General features: G+C 40.7%; 2 protein-coding genes across 6 annotated transcripts in view; both read right to left on the bottom strand.

The window, feature by feature from the left end:
* LOC149290121 (uncharacterized protein KIAA1671-like) overlaps window positions 1-17,712 on the bottom strand; it is a 46,466-nt gene extending 28,754 nt beyond the window's left edge. For 2 of the 5 annotated variants that reach the window (XM_089490067.1, XM_089490070.1), the window contains exons 1-7: window positions 17,627-17,678; window positions 12,926-13,031; window positions 9,470-9,583; window positions 8,024-9,352; window positions 6,890-6,968; window positions 466-3,126; window positions 208-309 (exon numbers count right to left, since the gene is read on the bottom strand). In XM_089490067.1, the coding sequence (XP_089346193.1) occupies window positions 208-309; window positions 466-3,126; window positions 6,890-6,968; window positions 8,024-9,306 (4,125 nt within the window). In that variant the 5' untranslated portion in view covers window positions 9,307-9,352; window positions 9,470-9,583; window positions 12,926-13,031; window positions 17,627-17,678. The other 3 variants (XM_089490068.1, XM_089490069.1, XM_089490071.1) reach the window with 3 other exon arrangements.
* A 2,267-nt stretch (window positions 17,713-19,979) lies between these two features.
* Window positions 19,980-26,088, bottom strand: part of LOC149290120 (small G protein signaling modulator 1-like) — a 38,958-nt gene continuing 32,849 nt past the window's right edge. The window contains exons 21-24 of the mRNA XM_089489933.1: window positions 25,759-25,868; window positions 25,566-25,662; window positions 25,277-25,444; window positions 19,980-23,319 (exon numbers count right to left, since the gene is read on the bottom strand). Of these exons, the coding sequence (XP_089346059.1) occupies window positions 23,231-23,319; window positions 25,277-25,444; window positions 25,566-25,662; window positions 25,759-25,868 (464 nt within the window). The 3' untranslated portion in view covers window positions 19,980-23,230. The remainder of the gene's footprint in view (window positions 23,320-25,276; window positions 25,445-25,565; window positions 25,663-25,758; window positions 25,869-26,088) is intronic.

Here is a 26,088-nt window from a genome sequence, read left to right as displayed (position 1 = left end):
TGGCCACATAGTCCAACCCTCCTTCTGCGATGCAGGAATACATAGGATCCAAGAGTCAGAAAGGACTACTAATGACCATATAGTCCAACCCTCCTTCTGCCATGCAGGAATACATAGGATTTATTCCATCTCTGGACACCTTTCAACTTATTTTCTGGAAACGAGTGAACCACAAAACATTTACACAACCGAGTAAGAGCTCCCTACCGTCAGCCATTGATCTGTCCTCCTCTCTCTGTAGAAACTGCGACTCCGCCACTGTATCAACGAATAAGGCGAATTTTTTGGTAGCAGTTCCTCGACGTCCGTCTGTGGAGAAACAGATGAGAGGAATAAGGTAATTTATGCAAGTACAGTTTTAAGCCACACCCACTTCATGTCTCCACAACACAATTAGGGTCAATTATCCTTGTTATCACTTCATATGCGGATGATAGACACATTTTGTGCAACGACCGGACTTACTTTTTTCCTGTCGGAAACGAAAACACCACGCGGCAACGCGCTCAGTTTGCTCAAACAATCCTCTGCCGTTCCGTGCGGGACACTCTGGCGATCCTCGACTCTTTGACCGAAAGGGAAACCGCCGCTCCTCGCTCTGGACTGGTGCACTTTTTCAGAACAGGAGCGTCTCAGATCCCGCGGGGCATTCGCGAAACCAATCCTGTCGGCACACAGATCCGGTCTGCTCTTGGCCGCTGAAGCATCGCCGCTGTTCCCGAACCCGCTTAAGTCAACATCCGCACGCGGGTCAGCTTCCTTGCGGACGCTCATCTCCCATTTGAATCTCATCCCTTTCAATATAGCGCCCTCAATGGATCGGTTGACCAGAGCGGATAAATCGACGTCCATGCCGACGGGAACGCCAATATCCGCACCGTAATTAGTGCGCTTCACTGTCTGGTGCCGCCGTACCAGATCCGCTCCGTCCTCCTCATCGACGATGAACGTTTTCTTCCACGTGCAGGCTTCATCCGCGGGTTTGTCCGCCATTTTGTTCCCCCAACAACGAGGAGGACTACATTTACCATCTCTGGCTTTTACGGGTTCCTCGTCGAAGCTCTTGGATATATCCTCCTCATCTACGGTTCCCGGGGAAATATCCGGCCTCCTCTCACCGTAACCGCAAGGCATTTTATCGGCGGATTGGTGCCGTTGCGTCGTTTTCTCGTGAGAAAACGTATTACTCTCTTCAGGAACCAGAGACGCCTTTTTAGAGTCCTCTTTGTATTCCGCCATCAGCGCGTCGAGGTCCAAAACTCTCGACTGATAACCGTCCGCCGTTTTATTCTTACTTACTCCCTGGTTCGGGTCATTACTCTTCTTTTGTGCCGGATTTTCACAATCCTGGGGTAAAGACCTTAAACGCGATGGAGACATTGTTCCAGAGCCGTGGGTTGGAAAATGGAGGTCTGCTGCTGTCTCTTTGTCCCGGTTCTGGGTCTCGTTCTTTACGTCGGTTAGCGGATATTTAAATGGCGCTCTTTGCGGGATTTCGGAGGGATCCTTGTCTCTGAGATCCTTATCCAGCGATCCTTGATTGTCAGGAAACCTGTTACTAGGTGAATGGGTTTTCGGAAAAGTAGTGCTCGGCAGAAGAGGGGCGTCGCGCACTACCAGAGAAACATATTCGGTTTTGAGCGGATCCGACGGTTTTCTGGACGCGTTCTCGTTTCCATCGGGGATCTGGTACGTAAGGGCAAAATAAGTCGCCTTCGCATCTGAAGGAGAGAGTTCGTTCTTCGGACCGCCATCCAGACCGTGTTTGGCACACCTCTTCACGGCGGATCCGTCCGAAAGTTCGAAGGAGTCCCGCCTATTTGGCGACTTCGCTCTCTCTTGAGCCTCCTCCATCCTGAAGGCGTTGTGAGGCAACGTCTTCCTCCGCCATCTTTCCATGGGTTTCGGCGGGGAGACACCGTGGATGCTTTTCCTGACTCTCTCGTCCACATCGGTTTCGCAAAATCCATCTCTTTTCGATCTGCAGTTGGGAACGTCTGGTCCTTCTTGCGCGGTTGATACCCCTGACTCATCTTGACCGGACGTTCTTGGACGCCGTTGGCTCGTCTTACATAAATTCGGCTGGATCTCACGCTCGTCTGTCGCACTTGTTCTGGATTCGCACACCTCTATCACGCCTGGGTCAACTCTGAAACCCTCCAGGAAGCGTTTCACCGTTCCTGAACCTTCTTTCGCCTTTCCGACGAGTACCATGTCTCTCCAATCTATATCGGTTTCTGCCGTTGGCGGAGACACCTTCTCCTCCGCTCGCTCCCAATCCTTACTTCTGTTTGCGAAATACGACGCAATCACAGTCGCCGTATGTTGTCCTCTCCAACTTCTGTTCACCTCGTCGGTTACTCGTTCGTGTGGCGATCCTTTCGGATCTCTCGTTGGCGTCGATTTTACGGTGCTTTCCCCCGAATCTTTCCAACCCTGAACGTTGAGACTACGGGCCCAAACGGTGTCTGCAACGCTGCCGCGGCTGCCGTCCATTCTTCTCCTCTCTTTCAGAGACCTCCTGCTCCGTAGAGTCACCGCTTTATCCTCCGGCGCTGTCGCAATTGCCTCGCTCTGGACCCGTTCCCCGATCGTTTGGAGGATTTCGTACCTCGGTTCTATCCTTTGGTAAATTAACGAGTCCTCGACAGGTTTCGGAGGGGTTTTGTCGCACTCCTGCGAGGTCGATTGTGCGGCTTTGTCCTTGTTTACGGGCCTCGTTTTCCTCGCTCTTTCATCGTCTGCTGCCGCGTCGGAAACCTTTCTCGAGGTCACTTTAGCATCCAGGACTTTCTCCACCCACGATTCCCTGAAACGTCCAGCTTGACTGGCGGAGGGGTCACTCGTCGGCTGCGGCGCAAAGTGGTTCGCCGCTACCGTATGTCTCTCCACGTTGTGCTCGAACATGGTCGCCCGGACGGTTTTAACGACTGCGTTTTCGGGGGTTTTGACACTGTGAGTTGCGGCCAAAGAGGGACTGTCGCCCTGCACCACCAACGCGCTTTGTCTCCCTTTCGCCAAGTGGCCATCTTTGTTGGGACGCTCGTCCGTGAAAGGCATTTTCGCGGCTGGTTGCAGCTTCCATGGATTCCTGGTTTCTCTTCCACAATGAAGAGTTCTTTCTTTCTGAATAAAACAAATAAAAACATTTATTTCAGAATATTTCTAAATTACGCTTATAATCTGAATATTATAGATCAGGGGTTGGCAACCCCCGGCCCATGGGCCACAGCCGGCCCGGCGAGACCTTGCGACCGGCCTGAGCCCGGTCCTGCCGCCTATTGCCAAAGGCCCTGTGCGAGGGTGCGGGGCCTTTGGCCTCTCGCGCGAGCAGCCCCCTGCCTGGCTGTTTCCGCCGGCGGGCAGGCGGCCAGGACCAAGGAGCCCTGCTGCAGTGAGGTCTCCTTGGTTCTGCCTGGCTGCTTCCGCCGGCAGGCGGGCGGGCAGCCAGGGCCAAGGAGCCCCGCTGCAGTGAGGTCTCCTTGGTTCTGCCTGGCTGCTTCCACCGGCAGGCGGGCGGCCAGGGCCAAGGAGCCTCGCTGCAGCGAGGTCTCCTTGGCCCTGCCTGGCTCTCTCCAGGCAGGGAAGGAAGGGGAAGGGGAGGAGGAGGAGGAGGAGGGAGGAGGAAGAGGAGGAGGAGGGAGGAAGGAAGGAGGAAGAGGAGGGAGGAAAGAAGGAGGAGGAAGAGGAGAAGGGAGGGAGGAAGAGGAGGAGGGAGGAAGGAGGAAGAGGAGGAGGAGGAAGAAGGGGGAGGGAGGAAGGAAGGAGCAGGCGGAGGAAGAGGAGGAGGAGGGAGGAAGGAAGGAAGGAAGGAGGAAGCAGAAGAGGAAGAGGATTTCCATTCCATTTGGTGAGTGTGACTTTCCAAAGTGCATTTCTGTGTATTTTCGGTGCATTTAATGCTAAAAGGTCTGCTGTAACAATGATAGTGGTGATGATGATGATGATGATGATGATGATATCAGTCAGTTTCTGAGGCATGCACTCTTTCTGAAGGCGAGACAGTGTGACTTTCCAAAGTGTGCTTTCTGTGTATTTTTGGTGCTTTTAATATTAAAAGGTCTGCTTTAACAATGATAGTGATGATGATGATGGTGGTGGTGGTGATATTGATATCAGCCAGCTTCTGAGGCCCAAATGTCCTCCATTTTGATCATGCCTAACAAACATGCATTTATATTAACTTTTTTTTAAAAATCATCAAATTTTTCGCATGTCCTCCATTTTTTAAAAATGTGTCCTACATTTGAAAATGTCCTATATTATTTAATTATTTATTTTTTTGCTTCGGCCCCCCCAGTTGTCTCAGGGACAGCAACCCGGCCTCCAGCTCAAAAAGGTTGCCTACCCCTGTTATATATCATATACAGTGCGTCCTCGCCTTACGCGGGGATCCGTTCCGGATCCCGCCGCGTAAGGCAAATTCCATCTATGCTCGAGCCCCATTGTTTCCAATGGGGCTTGTGCACGGTGGCCGCGGCGGCGCAGCAGCACGCGGGGCGCAACGGGCACACGCGCCCATTCAATTGAATGGGACGCGCCGCCCCTTCCGCCCTGCGTGCGCCCCGCGGCTTGAGCGCATATGCTCAAGCCGCGTATGGCGCACCCGCGTATGGCGCGGGCGCACTGTAATATATTATATAATTATAGATAAATTATCTATATCTATAATATAATTATATAATTTTAGATATATTATCTATATCTATAATACATTATATAATTATACATATCTATAATATATTGTATAATAATAGATATATTATCTATATCTATAATATATTATATAATTATAGATATATTATCCATATCTATAATACATTATATAATTATAGATATCTATAATATATTGTATAATAACACATATATTATCTATATCTATAATATATTATAGATAATATTATTACAGATATTATAGATATAATATAGATATTATAGATATAATAATATAATAGTATAATATAATAATATTATAATATAATATAATAATTAAATGTAAAAGAGCGGGATACAAATAAATAAAATAAAATAAATAACAATTATATCTATAATATATTATAAATATAGATATAATATTTAATTATATATATATATATATATATAATTAAATATATTATTAAATATTATTAAATATACAATATATTATAGATATAAATAATATATAGATAGATATTATAGATATATCTACACTATATTACAAATATTATAGATATAAATACGACAATATATAATCTATAATATCTATAATACAATAATAATCTATAACATGTTATATATTTAAATATAATTAACATATAATATATTAAATATTTAATATCAATATCATAAATACAATAATACAGAGATATTATAGATACATCTATTATATATTATAAATATAGATATAATATATAGTATATAAATAATTATTATAAATACAACAATATAGATAGATAGATATTATAGATATTATATCTATTATATAGAATCATAGAATCATAGAATCGTAGAATCGTAGAGTTGGAAGAGACCACTAGGGCCATCCAGTCCAACCCCCTGCCATGCAGGAAATCCAAATCAAAGCATCCCCGACAGATGGCCATCCAGCCTCTGTTTAAAGACCTCCAAGGAAGGAGACTCTATCACCCTCCGAGGGAGTGCATTCCACTGCCGAACAGCCCTTACTGTCAGGAAGTTCCTCCTAATGTTCAGGTGGAATCTCTTTTCCTGTAGCTTGCATCCATTGTTCCGGGTCCTGTTCTCTGGAGCAGCAGAAAACAAGCTTGCTCCCTCCTCAATATGACATCCTTTCAAATATTTAAACAGGGCTATAGAATCATAGAATATTATAACTATTATAATGTAATATATATTACATATATATTATTCAAGATAAAGTTATTATAAATAATTACACACACATATTATATATTAAATTATATACCTATATTATATTATATTATATTATATTATATATATCATAGGTATATAATATACCCTTAAGGATTTGGGATATTATAATATATTATAGATATTACAGATATAATATATTTGAAATGAATGATGGTCAGATAGGCGCCACTTTTGCCGCAACTCCTGACATAACCTTTCCTCCTTCTTCTCCTGGTGCTCCGCGGCTCTGTGAGGGAAATAATCCCTTAATCTGATTATGATTAAGTCATTCTTAAAACACAATGTCCTACTTTCATTTCTTTCATTCATTCAAAGCCATCTGGGCAACTAATGGGTCTTAATTGAACTGGCAATATTATTATTGTTTTCGTTATTATTGTTATTGTTTACCTTTAATTGTAAAGCCCTCAAACTCCTTTACCACCTCAGAAAGAGAGCCAGCTATACCTCTTTCTTTTCTCTGTGAACCCCATCCTTCCCATGGCTCGCCACATTTCTCCTAACCTGATCCCCATTCGGCCTCTTCCTGTCTCCCTGCTTCCCTTCCTCTGTTCCCTCTGGAACTGTCGCTCTGCCGCCCCTAAAGCAGCAGCAATTCATGTCCTTTTTCTCTCTATCAACCATTTCTTGGATTGCTATGTACTGTATATGCATTATCCTACTTGAGAGTATGTATTTTCCCTGGAAAATGATTAACCATCCATTATGAAGCCAAGCCCTCCCTCCAGTCCATCTGCCTTGGTCCAGGCCTCAGAGGTAGAGAGGAACTGCTGGACCTCTTACCCGTTCCCTCCACCACTCCCTTCTCCTTCTGTGTCATGCCTTTTTAGATTGTAAGCCTGAGGGCAGGGATCCGTCTAACAAAAAAGATTGCATGTACAGCACTGTTTAAATTCACAGTGCTTCATAAATAAAGGTTAATAATAATAATAATAATTAATCCACCTTCCTTTCACATTCGGAGAAAACACCAAAATTGCGCGATGCTTTCCCTCACCTCTTCAGCGTCTTGTGACTCGCCGGGCGACTTCCGCGTCATGTCTGGCAGCTTCTCGGGTGCCGGCGAGCCAGAAAACCTATCGATACGTGAGACAAAAAGTGCACATAATTACAGATCCCGTTTTATTCCTATCCAAAACGAACGGCATATTCGCTTTGCGGCAGAAGCGTACCATAGAGTTGCGCTGGAGGACCTGGAAATGCCTAGAGAGGACACTTCTCTAGGTATTTAACAGGACCTTTATTGCAATTCTCTGGTAATCTTGACTCCCCATCCAACCTTTGAGTCAATGGGTCTACTCTAGTTGGGTGCAAGTATTGAGTCTATGGGATTTACGTATGGGTTGGACCTTCCAGTCAACCACTGAGTCAATGATTGAGTCAACGGTTGGGTCAATGGTTGAGTCAATGGTTGAGTCAACAGTTGGGTCAATGGTTGAGTCTTCTCAACTAGAGTAGAGACCCATTTATCTATGGGGTGGACCCTCCATTCAACCATTGAGTCAATGGGTCTACTCTAGTTGGGTCTAAGTGTTGAATCTATAGGATTTACCTATGGGTTGGACTCCACATCCAACCACTGAGTCAATGGTTGAGTCAATGGTTGGGTCTCTACCCAACTAGAGTAGAGACCCAACCACTGAATCCATGGGATTTACTTATGGGTTTGACCCTCCATTCAACCATTGAGTCAACGGTTGGGTCTCTACTCTACCCAACTAGAGTAGGGCCCCAACAATTGAACCCATGCGATTTAGTTATGGGTTGGACCCTGCATTCAACCACTGAGTCAATGGTTGGGCCAACGATTGGGTCTCTACTCTACCCAACTAGAGTAGAGACCCAACCATTGAATCCATGGGACTTACTTATGGGTTGGACACCCTACTCGCTGAGTCAAAGGTTGGGTTAACGGTTGGGTCTCTACTCAACCATTGAATCAACGGTTGGGTCAACGGTTGGGTCTCTACTCAACCATTCAGTCAACAGTTGGGTCAACGGTTGGGTCTCTACTCTACCCAACTAGAGTAGAGATGCAACCATTGAAACCATGGGAATTACTTAGGGTCGGACGCCCTACTCAACTGTTGACTCAACGGACCAAAGTCAACATTTACAACCCAAAACTCACATCTTCATCAAATCCGAAGAAAGGGGCCGAGATCGAAAAGACCGCCGAAGGTTGCCATGTTTGAGGTCCGCATTGTCTCCGGTCAGTTCTTTGATCCTCTGTTGAATGTTCATAACCCTCGTCTCTTTCACGGAGCTTCCGGGGAGGGGTCCCGCAGATGATGCGGTCACCGCCAGATCTGGGGTATCCGCGTTTTTCCGGACACCTTTCAAAGATTTGTTTCCGACCTCTGTGCAATCTGCCACGTTTTCAACCCCGAAATGAGACTCGTTACGATTTAGGACCAAAGATGCCGGTTTGCTTTTGTCTGCAATCGCCGCAAGATCTTCGTCATGATTTTTGCGCCACGGGTTTTTCCTCTCGAAACCATCATCTGGAGCGGATTTCTGGATCGGCGTCGCGGCTTTGCTTTCGTCAGCGACCGCCGGATTCAGTTTCGAATAATCGGATGGACCCGAACCCGGCGTTTCGTTGCCTTGGGACCGGCGAGACATCCTCTGCGCCGATAAATTTTCGAACTTCGTGGTGAGGTCCATCGACAGCGGTCTCGGTTTGCGACTGCATGGTTTTTCAGGTTTCGCCTCATTGGGGATACCAGTAACGCTCTTTTTTTTGTCTTTTAACGATTCCAAGATGATGGCAGACACCGGTCGTGGCTTCGTCCGCGCCGCACTCATCACACATTTTCCGATATCGGTGGATCCTGAAAAGGTATCTTTTCTTTCGAGGGATTTATTACGGGGCGTCCGTAAATCCGCCAATGGAGAAGGAACATAATCTTGTCGAGCGCCGCAAACGGCAAACACTTTATCCGGATTTACTCGCGGTTTACCTTTCTCGCTACTCGCCGTTTCGAAGAGGATGACGGCATTTGACGGTGGGTTCGGATAAAAAGGGATACTCGCCTCAAAGTCCTTGGAGGATTTGTTCTCGATTGATTTTTGGTCCAACAACGGTGGGACGTTTGATACTTTTGCCTCCGCCACCGTATCTTCGTATTTGAGGGTCGCGACAGGAGGTTTGACCGCGGCAAACGTTTCCCAAGACTTCTCCCTTGAGAATGGCCGAGGGGTCAAGCGCGACCGGGAGGCGGCCGGAGGCATGGTGGACGTCCGAACGGCGTGGGTCCCGTATTTGTCCCCCTCGTCTGCGCGGTCACCGTTTTTGGCACCGGAGTCAGAAAACGGGCCGGCGAAAGCACGTTGCAAGGCTGCCTCGTTCCGCTGCTCACAGATGTTCGTCAAGGAAGAGAGAGTGGCGCCGACGTCAACTTGCGTCGCCATGGCATTGCCCGCCCCGTCAAACGCCGTGTCGAACAAGGAACATCCGCTATCGAAACGGGAAGAAAAACATGGATTAAATTAGGATTAAATTAGGATTCGTACCCAGTCCGTTTACGACGACAGCTACCAGCGCGAATGTTTTTGGCGAAAATGCACCATTTACCGTAAAATGGCGGTGTTGGGAAAAGCGGCAGATGGGATCCGGAGTCATCTTGAACATCAATGCATCTCAAGATGGACGATTCGGAGAAGATAAAGACATGCTCTGTTCTGTGAACTGAAAAGAGAAAGAGGACCCTTAGTAGTCCATTCTGACTCTAGGATCCTATGTATTCCAACATGGCAGAAGGTGGGTTGGACTATATGGCCCTTAGTACTCCCTTCTGACTCTAGGATCCTATGTATTCCTGCATGGCAGAAGGAGGGTTGGACTATATGGCCCTTAGTAGCACCTTCCATCTTTATTATTCTATGTATTTCTGCATGACAGAAGGATAGTATTACGGCAGAAGGTGGGTTGGACTATAGGACACTTAATAGCCCTTCCGTCTTTATTATTCTATGTATTCCTGCATGTATTCTATGTATTCCTGCATGGGGGAAGGTGGACACGTTGCTGAAATCTGGCGTGACGGCAATGATTCACAACAATAAACAACAACAACATCATCTATATTTAGCCAAAATTAAAAACAACACAGAGATAAGTGACATGATTGGCACTGCAAAGCAGGAAATGTTTGGGGCAGGAAAGGTTTGGGGAGGGAAGGGAACCATTGTTATATATATAATGCAGGAATACATAGAATAATAATGGTGGAAGGAGCTACGAAGGGTCCTATAGTCCAACCCTCCTTCTACCATGCAGGGATACATAGAATAATAATGGTGGAAGGGGCTACGAAGGGTCCTATAGTCCAACCCTCCTTCTACCATGCAGGAATACATAGAATAATAAAGGTGGAAGGGGCTACGAAGGGTCCTATAGTCCAACCCTCCTTCCGCCATGCGGGAATACATAGAATAATAAAGATGGAAGGGGCTACGAAGGGCCCTATAGTCCAACCCTCCTTCTGCCACGCGGGAATATATAGAATAATAAAGGTGGAAGGGACTGCTGAGGGCCCTCTAGTCCAACCCGCCTTCCGCCATGCAAGAATACACAGAATAATAAAGGTGGAAGGGGCTGCTGAGGGCCTCCTAGTCCAACCCGCCTTCCGCCATGCGGGAATACATAGAATAATAAAGGTGGAAGGGGCTGCTGAGGGCCCTCTAGTCCAACCCGCCTTTCGCCATGCGGGAATACATAGAATAATAAAGGCGGAAGGGGCTGCTGAGGGCCTCCTAGTCCAACCCGCCTTCCGTCATGCGGGAATACATAGAATAATAAAGGTGGAAGGGGATACTAAAGGCTCTATAGTTCAACCCTCCTTCTGCCACGCGGGAATACACAGAATAATAAAGGTGGAAGGGGATACTAAAGGCTCTATAGTTCAACCCTCCTTCTGCCACGCGGGAATACACAGAATAATAAAGGTGGAAGGGGCTACGAAGGGCTCTATAGTCCAACCCTCCTTCTGCCATGCGGGAATACATAGAATAATAAAGGTGGAAGGGGCTGCTGAGGGCCTCCTAGTCCAACCCACCTTCCGCCATGCAGGAATACATAGAATAAGAAAGGCGCAAGGGGCTGCTGAGGGCCCTCTGGTCCAACCCGCCTTCCGCCATGCAGGAATACATAGAATAATAAAGGCGGAAGGGGCTGCTGAGGGCCCTCTAGTCCAACCTGCCTTCCGTCATGCGGGAATACATAGAATAATAAAGGTGGAAGGGACTGCTGAGGGCCCTCTAGTCCAACCCGCCTTCCGTCATGCGGGAATACATAGAATAATAAAGGCGGAAGGGGCTGCTGAGGGCCCTCTGGTCCAACCCGCCTTCCGTCCTGCGGGAATACATAGAATAATAAAGGTGGAAGGGGCTGCTTAGGGCCCTCTAGTCCAACCCGCCTTCTGCCACGCGGGAATACATAGAATAATAAAGGTGGAAGGGGCTGCTGAGGGCCCTCTAGTCCAACCCGCCTTCCGCCATGCGGGAATACATAGAATAATAAAGGTGGAAGGGGCTGCTGAGGGCCCTCTGGTCCAACCCGCCTTCCGCCATGCGGGAATACATAGAATAATAGTGGAAGGGGCTGCTGAGGGCCCTCTAGTCCAACCCGCCTTCCGTCATGCGGGAATACACAGAATAATAAAGGTGGAAGGGGCTGCTGAGGGCCCTCTAGTCCAACCCGCCTTCCGCCATGCGGGAATACATAGAATAATAAAGGCAGAAGGGGCTGCTGAGGGCCCTCTAGTCCAACCCGCCTTCTGCCATGCGGGAATACATAGAATAATAAAGGCGCAAGGGGCTGCTGAGGGCCCTCTGGTCCAACACGCCTTCCGCCATGCAGGAATACATAGAATAATAAAGGTGGAAGGGACTGCTGAGGGCCCTCTAGTCCAACCCGCCTTCCGCCATGCGGGAATACATAGAATAATAAAGGTGGAAGGGGCTATGAAGGGCTCTATAGTCCAACCCTCCTTCCGCCATGCGGGAATACATAGAATAATAAAGGTGGAAGGGGCTATGAAGGGCTCTATAGTCCAACCCTCCTTCTGCCATGCGGGAATACATAGAATAATAAAGGTGGAAGGGGCTGCTGAGGGCCTCCTAGTCCAACCCACCTTCCGCCATGCAGGAATACATAGAATAAGAAAGGCGCAAGGGGCTGCTGAGGGCCCTCTAGTCCAACCCGCCTTCCGCCATGCGGGAATACATCGCATAATAAGGGCGCAAGGGGCTACTGAGGGCCCTCTAGTCCAACCCACCTTCCGCCATGTGGGAATACATAGAATAATAAAGGTGGAAGGGGCCGCTGAAGGCCCTCTAGTCCAACCCACCTTCTGCCATGTGGGAATACATCGCATAAGAATGGCGCAAGGGGCTGCTGAAGGCCCTCTAGTCCAACCCGCCTTCCGCCATGCGGGAATACATAGAATAATAAAGGTGGAAGGGGCCGCTGAGGGCCCTCTAGTCCAACCCGCCTTCTGCCATTTGGGAATACATCACATAAGAAAGGCACAAGGGGCTGCTGAAGGCCCTCTAGTCCAACCCGCCTTCCGCCATGCAGGAATACATAGAATAATAAAGGTGGAAGGGGCTATGAAGGGCTCTATAGTCCAACCCGCCTTCTGCCATGGGGAAATACATAGAATAATAAAGGTGGAAGGGGCTGCTGAGGGCCCTCTAGTCCAACCCGCCTTCCGCTATGTGGGAATACATAGAATAATAAAGGTGGAAGGGGCTGCTGAGGGCCCTCTAGTCCAACCCGCCTTCTGCCATGTGGGAATACATCGCATAAGAAAGGCGCAAGGGGCTGCTGAAGGCCCTCTAGTCCAACCCGCCTTCCGCCATGCAGGAATACATAGAATACATGCTGTAATACATAGAATAATAAAGATGGAATGTTTGCAATGAAGACTTTGCAAAAATTCAAGCCTATACGTATTTTTAATGCATTAAACACATGCTTGCAAAAACCCCGAATTACCTGAGGATTTGAGGAATGAAAAAAGCACACCTTTTGCAAACGTTTAATGAATTGTTCCTCCGCCATCCGTCGCCTGAAATTAACGAACCGCTTCTCAGCAATTAGCCGGGCTTAACCTTGCCTCCTTTAATAATCCCTTTAGGAATCCAGAAAGTCCATGCGAAGCAAAGGGAAGGAAATAAACCCTATTGTTTCCTTCTTTATTTTAATGCATTAAACAAACAATGCAAAGCTTCATAAACAAATGAATAAATAAATAATAAAATATTATTTTAATATAATAAATATAATAAATATATATTAAAATGTTAATTTAATATAATATAAATAAAATAATATTTTAATATAAAAATAGAATAAATACTAATATATAATATAAAAATATTATTTTATAAATAAATAAATATTAGTTTAATATAATAAATATAATTTAATATATATACTATAAATAAATGAAATATTATTTTAATAAATAAAATAAATAAATACTGTTTTAATATATATAAATATGAATAAATATAGAATTTACTATAATATAAATAAATATTATTTTAATATTAAAATAAAATAAAAATTATTTTATAATAAATATAATTAATATAATTTATTATAGAAATATATATAATATTATAATATAAATAAATAATATATTATTTAATATTATAATTAATAAATAAATATATTTTAATATAATATATATAATCAATATAATTTAATATAAATTACTAATATAATTTACTACAATGTAAATAAATAAAAATATTATTTTACTATAATAAATGTAAATATCATAAAATAAATAGATATTATTTTAATATAATAATATTAATATAATTTAATATAATACATAAATAAAATAAATAAAACATTACATAAATATAATATAAATCATGTTGACGGAAGGGACTACAAGGCCCATCTTCCCCATGACTTCCCTTCAGATAATCAAAAATGGCCGTCGAGTCACCTCTCAGGGTTAAAACAACCCAAAAGGAACCAGAACCCCATTTCGTTTTGGATGGTAAGCAGGGTCTCCCTTGGACAGCCTTTGGATGGGAGAAAGCCAACGACTCCCAAGTGCTATTAAGGTGATATTTTGGGGTCTGGAGCCGGAAAAGAAACCAGTTCTTAAGCATTCCTTGCCTGAGAAAATTACTATTTACGCAGAGTCGTTAACATGCCGGTAATTACGCCCTTTTCTTCGGGGTCAGGTTGCTTAATTGCCTTCAGATGAGACGACTGTCATATTCCCTGCAATGTTCAGGCTCCAGAGGGGAGTTGCTTGGCTTTAAATCAGGCAACGAAACAGTCCAAGGTCCTCCATTAATCGGAATGGAGATTGCAGTCGAGATAATTCTATGTATTCCTGCATGGCAGAAGGAGGGTTGGACTATAGGACCCTTAGTAGTCCCTTCTATCTTTATTATTCTATGTATTCCTGCAAGGCAGAAAGTGGGTTGGACTATATGGCCCTTAGTAGTCCCTTCAGACTCTATGTATTCCTGCATGGCAGAAGGTGTGGTATATATAGAGGGCGACGCATGCGAAGACATTGAAGGGAGTGAAAGAAAGTTCAGCCATGGCAAAACTGGAATGGCAAGATGCAAAGGGTAAAGGGCCAAGTGCAAAGCTTTAGTAAGGGAAGGGAAGGCCAATGCAACCTGGGTTTGCATGCATATATATATATATATATATATATATACAGTGGAACCTCGCCATACGCGGGGGATCCGTTCCGGATCCCGTCGCGTATGGCGATTTCCACCTATGCTCGAGCCCCATTGTAAACAATGGGGTTCGTGCACAGCGGCGCGGAGGTGCGCGGGGCGCAACGGGCGCGCACGCCCATTCAACTGAATGGGACGCGCCGCCCCTTCCGCCCTGTGCGCGCGCCGCGGCTTGAGCGCATATGCTCAAGGCCGCGTATGGCACGGCTGCCTATGGCGAGGTTCCACTGTGTGTGTGTGTGTGTGTGTGTGTGTGTGTGTGTATATATATATATATATATATATATATATCCTCCATTGATGCCCCCTTGTCGTGGGGGAGAGGCTTGTGCACCCTAATGTGAGCTATGCTGGCGGTGGTATAATAGCCACCGGCAGGGCCTCCCATGCCAGACAGGTCACAACCGAAGGGTCTGACCAAGAGCGCCAAAGGGCAGGATGGGCTCTCTAGCCTTATGGTCACCATCCTAGGAGAAGGAAAACTCTAATCCCAAACCCGGGCAGATGGTGTTCGTCTAACCCTGTAAGGTCAACCATCTCAGAGAAGGAAACTCTAATCAAACCTACGACCCGAGGCCCTCGCTGCTATTGTCCATGCTTGTCAAGGCCTCAGCAGTCGAGCCTCTGGTTTAAAGGGTGAGGCCAGTTCTGTGCACTGCACTCCACCAGAAAAATCCATTGCACAGGCTCACAGGTTACATCCAATCTCCCGCCCCAAAGAAGAGATACAAGGACTCCCTGAAACAACATCTCAGGCTTGGCCAAATTGATCACTAACAATGGTCTGCCCTGGCCTCGCATCGGGAGGCATGGAGACGCACTATCCACGATGCTACAGCTTTTTTCGAAAGCTCACGCCGAATGAGTCTCGAAGAGAAACGACAACACAGAAAGAACCGCAACCTGGAAACATCACCAAAGGAGATTTTCCGCTGTGCTTTCTGCAACCGGACCTGTTTGTCCCAGATTGGACTTTTTAGTCACCAATGCGCTTGTACAAAGCGCGGGATGAGTCCTTCCTGAATCTTCGTTATATAATTTTGTGTGTGTGTGTGTGTGTGTGTATATATATAATTTTATAGATTTTATATATTATTTAACATACACATATAATTTTATACATTATATATATAAATATATATATTTACATATATTCTATGTGTATATATATACATACAATTGTGTGTGTATCTATATTATATTATTTTATAATTATTATTTAATTTAATATATATTATTTAATATATAATTTTATAATTATTATTATTTAATTTAATATTACATATATTATATATATTATACATATAAACAATTATATATATATATATATATATATATATATTGCAGAAATAATAATAATCACAATCAGATTGTGAACCCTGTGAACCCAAAAATATAATATGTATATATATAAAATATATATATTATCAAGTAAATATTATTAATATTCAAACAATAATAATAATATAATTATATTAATGTTTAGCTCATATATATGCATACTATTATTAATATTTATTTATTATTGACATTTAGATTATATGTTATAATAATATTAAGAACGATATTATTTACAAATAATAATAATAATAATATATATCAAAACAATAATAAATATTGATATAATACTATAATAATAATAGCAAATAAACAAAATATTAATATAATAAACAAAATATAATAACAATAATAAGAGAAATTAATAATAATAATATATTTATATAATACATAATATATTATTTAAAATAAACTTTAATATAATAATAATAATAATAATAATAATAATAATAATAATAATAATAATAGTCCAAACAAGACCCCCTCCCCATTTTCCTGAACCCTTAAGGAAGACCCCTTCCTCAATTATTATTCCCCACTGAGGGCTTATTAAGACTCTTTCCCATATATATTTCCATCTCTGCCAATGCTATGAAGACCCCCCTCCCCAATTATGTCCTATGCAGACCCCTCCCCACTTATTCCTGCCTTCCATATTGCTATGAAGACCATCTCCCCAATTCATTACCCCATTATCCCCAATTTATGAAGACCTCTCCCCAATTCAATGCAATTATGTGACCCCCCTCACCCCTATTAAGACCCCTCCCCAATTTCATCTGCCACCTCCTCAATTATTTCCCCATCCTGGTTGCTATGAGGACCCTTCCCCACCTTCTTTCCCAATAATTGGGGAGGGGGTCTTCATCATGGGGCTGAATTGGGGGGAAGAGGGGTGAGGAATTGGGGAAGGGTCTTCTTCATAGAGATGGGAGGACTTTAATTAGGGGGAGCAATTAATTGGGGAGGGAGTCTTCATGCAATTGACGAGGGGGTCTTGGCTGCAATTAGGGGGTGCAATTCATTGGGGAAGGGTCTTCTCCATAGTGCTGATAATTGGGGGGGTCTTAATAGAGGTGGGGGGTCCCATGATTGTAATTAATTGGGGAGGGGTCTCCATAAGGGTTGGGGGTGTAAATAATTGCAATTAATTGGGGAGGTGTCTTAATAAGGTTGGGGGTGCAATTAGGGGGTGCAATTAATTGCAATCAATTGGGGAGGAGTCTTAGGGTTTGGGGTTGCACTTAAGGGCTGCAGTTAATTGGGGAAGGGTCTTCATAAGGGTTGGGGGTTGCAATTAGGGGGTGCAATTAATTGGAGAGGGGTCTTAAGAGTTGGGGGTTGCAATTAATTGGGGAGGGGTCTTAAGGGTTGGGGGTGTAATTAGGGGATGCAATTAATTACAATTGATTGGGGAAGGGTCCCCATAAGAGTTGGGGGTTTCAATTAGGGGGTGCAATTAATTGGGGAGGAGTCTCCGTAAGGGTTGGGGGTCCCATGATTGCAATTAATTGGGGAGTGGGTATTAATAAAGGCTGGAGTTTTGCAATCAAGGGGATCAATCAATTGCAATTAATTAGGGAGGGGGTCCTTCGTAGCTCTGAACAGATAGCTGAGGAAGGAGCTTAGCAGGGCTTGGGACCCCCCTTCCCTTCGCAGCCCTCACCTGCGTCCGCCGCTGCTCCCCTTCTTTCTCCCTGTTCCTCCTTCGCAGTGTAGCCGAGCTTTGCCCCGGAGGGCGGCGTGGCCTGGTATTCAAATGAATGGGCGTGGCCCCGGAGCGTAGGGACAACCTCCCTTGCTAGTCGCAGGGTGGGCGGGGCAGCGTTGCCGTGAAGACGGAGCGAAGGGGGGGAGTGGTGATGACATTAGCAAGGGGAGTCGATAGAGCCCCGAGTTCGAGTCCCGCTTGGGATTAAAATTTATGGCGGCTAAATTAATTTAATTTGATTTAATGGCTTTTAATTCACTTGGGAATTGAGATAAATTAAAAATTGAAGGTTATATATATATATATATATATATATATATATATATATAAAAATATGAAATAAATTCAATTTATAAATTAGGGAATTAGGGTTGTTTTATTATTATTATTTCCATTATTATTATTATTATTATTTATTATAGCAATTAAAATGAAACTGCATTATTTCTATTATTAGTTTTTATGTTTTATTATTATTATTATTTCTGTTATTTCTGATAAATTAAAATGTTCCCAAACTGCAATATTTCTATTATTATTATATTAATAATTATATTTTATTTTTATTCTGACTCTCTCAATGGATCAGGGTGGGTTACAATATTGATATAATATTGTTATTATATAATATACTGTTATATTCTATATATATTCTATATTATTATATAATATTATTGTACATAAAATATTATATTATTATTATGTTATAACAACAAAATATAATAAATTATTATTATTATTATTACTGTAACCCACCCCGATCCATTGTGAAATTATAATATTATATATATATATATATATATATGATATATTAATAATATGTAAGTTTTATTTTTATTCTGACTGTCCCAATGGATAGGGGTGGGTTACAATATTATTATTATTATTATTATTATTATTATTATTGTAACCCACCCCGATCCATTGGGACAGTCAGAATAAAAATAAAACTTACATATTATTAATATATCATATTATAAGAAATCTTTGCATCTCTTTTGCAAATATATATGTGTGTGTGTGTGTGTGTGTGTGTGTGTGAAAAATTTTGGATTTCCGGTTGCAAAAGAAAAGAAGAGGAAATGCAAAACCAGGAACCGGTTTTGGAAAGATTGGAGAATGGATTTTATTTTGAGTCATCTCTGACCAAAAAATTGCAGAGAAAGACAGGAATAACAGGACCGAAAAATTCGAACCCGAGACCACATTCCTGCCTTGTTTTTAGCCTCCTGATTCCTCTTCTACCATGTAGGAATACATCAGAGCCCTGGTGGCGCAGTGGTTAAATGCCTGTACTGCAGCCATTCACTCGAAACCACAAGGTTGCGAGTTCACGGAGGTCGCTAACATGAGTACCCAAACTGTTGGGGGCAAATTAGCTTACTTGCTAATTAGCTTACTTGCTGTTCACCGCTATGATCTTTGGAATAGCGGTATATAAATAAAACAAATTATTATTATTGTCTTCTCCCATGCAGGGATACATAGAATAGTGGACTTGGAAGGGACTACATTGGAAGGGCTATTATTATTATTATTATTATTATTTATTCCTCCATGCAGGGATTATATTTATTTAGTTATACATAAATTAAGTAAATATTTATTGATTTGTAAATTACAATATTTCTAAATAAATTTATTGATGAATAATTATTAATTGAATTATAAATTATTCACAAATAATATATATATATATATATATATATATATATAATAAAATATAACTTAATAGGAATCTAGAGATGGCTTGTATAGTTGAAATGCAGGTATTTTATTTATTTATTTATAAATTTATTTATTTATTAATTTATAATTTTTATTTATTTATAAATAAATTTAATTAACTAATTATAAATTGATTTATTATTTACTAATAAGTTTTATTTATTTATTTATAAATAAATTTATTTATTCATAAATTTATTTATAAATAAATTTCATTTATTTATTTATTTATAATTAAATTACATTTATGTATAAATTTCATTTATTAATTTATTTATCAATAAATTTCATTTATTAGTTAATTTATTTATAAATAAATTTCTTGTTACTTATTAATTTGTTTATAAATAAATTTCATTTATTTATTAATACACAAACAAATAAAATTTATTTATAAATAAATCATCAGGGGAAATTGAAAAAAATATAAACTATGTAATTAGAGAATTTAATTTACAGTTGACAAAAATTGGCATTTTTTTTAAAATTTAATTTTGGAATTGTTTTGCTTGCCAAAAATAATAATAATTTAATTAATATAAAAATAAAGAGGAAACAATACAGATTTTTTTCCCTTGTGTATTGTTTAATTCACATAGATATATATTCTCTATACACCATATAGATATATATGATATTTTTTTATAATCAATATAATATATAGCAAGGTTTGGCGACATCGATAAAATGTATTTCCTCGGTTTGCATAATGCAACGTATACACAGAAAATTTCAGGACACACAAAGGGGAAATATGTATATATATATATATATATATACACACACATATATCAATAAATACATGTAAATAAGTAACATTTATTTTGCATTTTTAGGAACACACAAAAAATACACAACAACGCAGCTATCAAATTGCTGAAAAATATCCTCTCTGATAGCATTTGGCAGCAAATTTCGGGCAAGATTCCTTAAGCTAGCTTTGAAAATTAAATTAAATTAAATTAATTAAAAATTAAATTAAATAGTTTAATTTTTGGGCGAAAATAGGGCTAAATTTTGGTCCCAAATGGTCTTCTTTCTCCCTGGGACTCCAACACCCATCATTCCCAGATGTACTAACTGAGGATGATGGGTTATTTTAGTCCGACGCACTGATTTTCTTGGCGAAATTGGATTTAATTTGATTTAAGAAGTTTTGGGACTGCAACACCCATCATCCTCAGCTGTGCTTAATCAGGATGAGGGGTTAACATGATAATAATTCACTAATTTTTGGCAAATTCAACCCAATTTTTGCCTCAGAGACCAAGGCTGCAATTGTGGATAAGAGGGATTGTCGAAAGAATGCACCATGGGCATTGCAATACCTCGCACCCCGACCATGCATCTCAGTTATTAGCTTTCTCCATCCTCGATGTGTTTCCAAATATCAAAAAACAGCTCAGAGAAAGGCGGAATTTAAACAAATTGATTAATCCATTAATTTGTTAATTCGTTGGATTAATATTTGTTAATTCATTAATTCGTTAATTCAGTGGATTATTTGTTAATTCGTTAATTCATTAATTCGTTAATTCGTTAATTCATCGGATTAACATTTGTTAATTCATTAATTTGTTAATTCATTAATTCGTTAATTCGTCAGATTAAGATTTGTTGTGGTGTTCGTTTTCGTTTTCCAAAGTCATAACGGTGTCGCATTCGAGGAACAAGTCGCTAGCTCAGGATTGTGCTTTTAAATGTAACAGAAAGAGCGTTAAGAAAGAGCAGAAATCGATTTCGCAGCCCAAGGAAGATTAAATTGCACACGCTCGCACATGCGCAAAATACACACACGCACACACACACACACACACACAGAGTTGCACAAATTGTTCGGCCAACAAACCTTAGCATCCAGTTTCAAATCCACCAAATCCTCGTTTATTTTGTTATTTTTTCCCCTAAATTAAAATGAATTGTTTTGTATCACAACATTTCTATCTCCATCAAACGGTCTGAAATCTTATGTGATCTATACGATCAATTAAATTACGATCAATTAATTTTGGATCAATTCACTAGTTCCATTTAAAGTTAATCCGCTAGGATTAATCCACTAGTTGATAAACAGCATAATCTCCCTAGAGATGTGGTCAAATACTTTGTGAGGGTCAAAACCAGAGAAAAATTAATTTGTTTAAATTAAATTAAATTAAAATTTAATGATTGAGGAATAATAAATTCAAATTTACAAATAAATCCCACCAGAAATGTATATATTTGTGTTTTAATTTTGCAGTTCGAATCTCCCATGTCTCTTGGGAGAAAAAAAAGGATGGGATAGACATAAATTAATCAATTGATTGATTGATCAATGGATGGATTGATTGATCATTCTTCCCCCCCCCCCCAACTTTTCCTCCCTTTCTCCTTCCACCTTCCACTAATAATTCTTGTCTTGAATCTCATTTTTGAGGGGAGAAAAAGGTGGGATAGACATAAATTCGTCAATGTATTGATCGATTGGTGGATGAATTGATTAATCGATCATTCTTCAATTCGCCTCATTCCACCTTCTTCTGCAATGTCTTCTATTTCCAGAACAGGATGCAAATATTCTCAGTCTGCCATGAAAATGGAGGGAAATGGGTGGAATAGATTTAAATTAATGGATGGATGAATGGATGGATGGATGGATGGATGGATGGATCATTTTTCAACTCTCCTTCGACCTTCCCCTGCCATCTATGCTTTTCTGTGAAACAAATATTCTCCTAATCTGCCATTAAAATGGGGACAAAAGGGTGGGATACGCATAAATTAATTGATGGATGGAGAGATGAATTGATTAATTGATCATTCTTCAATTTTACTCCTTCCATCTTCCCCTGCAATCTCTTCTGTTTCCAAAACAAATATTCTCTGAATCTGCCATGAAAATGGGAGGAAAGGGTGGGATAAACATTAATTAATTAATTAATTAATTAATGGATAGAGGAATGACTTGATTGATTAATTGATCATTCTTCACCTCTCCTTCCAGCTTTTCTGCAATCTTCTCTTTTTTCCAGAGCAAATTTCACAAATGTTCTCATAAATCTTGGGGGGGGGGGGGGAAGAGTGGGATAGTCATTAATTAATTAATTGATGGATGGAGGGATGAATTGATTAATCGATCATGCTTCAATTCTCCTCCTTCCACCTTTCTCTGCAATCTTTTCTTTTTCCATAACAAATCTCATAAATCTTGGGTGGGGAAGAGTGAGATAGATGTTAATTATTTGATGGATGGAGGGATGAACTGATTTGTTGATTAATAGATCATTCTTCAATTCTCCTTCTTCGACCTTCTCTGCAATCTCTTCTTTTCCTAAAACAAATGTTCACACAATCTGTTTTGATTCTTGGTGAAAAATGGGTGTGACAGACATAACTTAATTGATGGATGAAGGAATGAATTGATTGATTGATTAATTGATCGTTCTTCATTTCTCCTCCTTCCATCATTCTCTGCAATCTCTTCTTTGTCCAGAACAAATCTGCCATGAAAATGGGGGGAAATGGTGGGATGAACATGAATTAATTGATGGATGGAGGGATGAATTGATTAATTGATCAGTCTTCAATTCTTCTCCTCCCTCCTTCCCTTGCAATCTCTGCTTTTTTTGGTCACAAAAATGCAAAATTCACACGGATGGCCATTTCACCGCGAGACGAAAACCGCGCAAATAAACATCCGCCGTTGTTGTTCAGATAAATTTATGGAGGCGGAGCCGCCACGAAAAGGGGAAGTGCAGCGACCTGGAAATCTCTCCTTCTCCGGGAATTCACTCAAAGAAAATCATGGCTATTCATTGTTCCTTGCGGTCGAATACTTCGTCGACTTCGTTATTTGTTCTCGATTAGCGTCTGGACTTTGTAGACCAAATCACGGGCGAGTTTCAGGATCCGTTTCGTGTCGTGATGCTCGGCCATTTCTGGGAAAGACAGAATAAAGAGCGGAGGAAACGCAACAAAGACATTATGAGACGGCGAGAATTTTGCGCATATAGTATAATAATAATAATAGGAAATAATAATAATAACGAATAAAATATAAATATCATATATATATATATATATGCACACAAACATATATACATATAATCAAATAAATAATTCTATCTATCTATCTATCTATCTATATATATATATATATATATATGGAGAGAGAGAGAATTATTTAATATATAAAATTAAATATATCACTCCAGTTGGAAGAAATGTTTTTGCCAACAGTCTCAAGAACTTGATCAGGAGGGCTTTAAACTGAGTTCCGTGGGGAAGGGAGACAATATTAAGGAAGGCGAAAGGGATGGCGAAAATAGTCAAACAGACAGAGGAAACAAGAAAAAAAGTGCAAGAACCCAACAGTGGGAAGCAAAAAAACTTGCACAAGCAGCAAGTAAATGGGACCCATGGTCTGCGATGTCTCTACACTAATGCACAGAGCATGGGAAATAAGCAGGATGAACTCGAACTCCTAGTACAACAAAGCAAATATGATATAATAGGCCTCACTGAAACCTGGTGGGATGAGTCTCATGATTGGAATGTGGAAATAGAGGGATATAACCTTTTCAAGAGAAACTGGCCAAACAGGAAAGGAAGAGGAATAGCACTATATGTCAGGGACATTTACATCAGTGAAGAGATCCAGGACATAAATCCTGGAAGCCAGGTGGAGAGCATCTGGATAAAAATTAAAGGACAGGGAAACAACAAGGATGTTACGGTGGGAGTCTACTACAGACCCCTAAGTCAGACTGAGGAATTGGATGATGTCTTTCTAGAACAGACAACCACACATTCAGAAAGGAGAGATGTTGTAGTGATGGGCGACTTCAACCATCCTGATATTTGCTGGAAGTCAAACTCAGCCAAATCCTCAAGGTCTAGCAAATTCCTCACTTGCCTTGGAGACAATTTCATGGTCCAAAAGGTGGAAGAGGCAACAAGGGGGTCAGCTATTTTGGATCTGATCCTAACCAATAGGGATGACCTAGTTAATGGAGTGCAAGTGGTGGGATCCTTAGGTGGGAGTGACCATGTTCTCCTGGAGTTTGTTATACAATGGAAAGGAGAAGCCATGGCCCTTGTGGTCTCTTCCAGATCTATTATTCTATGATTCTATGATAAATATATATATATATAGTAATATATAGAATATATATATATATATATATATATATATATATATGATATTTAATTTTATATATCAAATAAACAGTTCTCTCTCTCTATATATATATATATAATTATTGATACATAAAATTATATATATATATATATATATATATAATATTTAATCATATATATATTAATATATATAATTATATATATGATATATAATTTACATATCAAATAAATAATTCTATTTATATATATATAGAGAGAGAGAGAGAATTATTTCATTATATGTATGTGTGTACATATATATATGTAATTAAATATATGAGTTAATTATATTTATATATATATATAAAATTAAACATATCATATATATGTTATATTTAATTACATATATATATATTAATATAATTAGCTCATATATTTAATTATATATATACATACATATATATATATATATATACACACATACACACACATATAATTAAGTAACTAATTCTCTCTCTCTCTCTCTCTCTCTCTCTCTCTCTATATATATATATATATATATATAAATTCTATATATATATATATATATATATAGAATTATTTATTTGATATAAAAATTAAATATATAATTAAATATATATAATATATAAATGATTAAATAAGAAATAAAAATAAGAAATTAATTATATTAATAATATATAAATTATATTCTTCTTCTTCTTCCGATCCTTATTATTATTATTACTATCGTCGTTATAATTAACGTCCTCCGTTTACCGTTGAAGAACTTGATGATGTCCGTGAAGTCCATGTTGTTCTCAAGGATGATGTCCCTATAGACCTCCACCAAAGCCAAGGCGATGAAGAGGACGAAGTGCGCCGAGGAGATGTGCACCGCCGCCCAGATCGCCTCCCAGACAGCGAAGACGTCTTCGTAAACCAGTTCTGCGCGGAAAAGGGAGCGGGAGAAGGAAATGGAAGGGAGGATGGAAACGAAGGAAGGTAAGAAGAGGGGAAGGGTCAAGGGGTGCATCAATGGTGACAATGGGGGGATTCGAACCCGCACCTCTCTTGAAATCGAGGAGGAACCACCGGTAACAGAAGTAGAAATGAGTGTAGTCACCATTTTGGTGCATCAGTTCGAAGAGCTCCGAGTCCAAAATCTGCCGCGGAATTAAATCGATATTAGATTGCATTAAATAGAGAACGAGGGGGAACATAACCCATTGTCCCCCGAGAAGAGAGGCTTCCCCACTGACCTGGATGAGGGACCTCATGTTGGCGAAGTGGGTGTCCATGGCTCCTCCGTGGGGGAAGTTCTGGTTCATGCGCTTCATGAGTTTGGAGAAGCAGCTGAAGGCCAGGGCTTCTGGAAGGGATAATATACATGTGTCCTATGCATTCCTGCATGGCAGAAGGGTCCTATGTATTCCTGCATGGCAGAAGGATCCTATGTATCCCTGCATGGCTCTAGGGTCTTATGTATTCCTTCATGACAGAAGGATCCCATGTATCCCTGCATGGCTCTAGGATCCTATGTATTCATACATGGAATAAGGATCCTATGTATCCCTGCATGGCTCTAGGAT

The sequence above is a fragment of the Sceloporus occidentalis genome, unplaced genomic scaffold (assembly GCF_023333645.1).
Source record: "Sceloporus occidentalis isolate IW3139 unplaced genomic scaffold, rSceOcc1.0.p SCAF_41, whole genome shotgun sequence".
NCBI lineage: Eukaryota > Metazoa > Chordata > Lepidosauria > Squamata > Phrynosomatidae > Sceloporus > Sceloporus occidentalis.
Note: the sequence above shows the minus strand (reverse complement) of the source record. Positions and strands in the feature narration are given on the sequence as shown.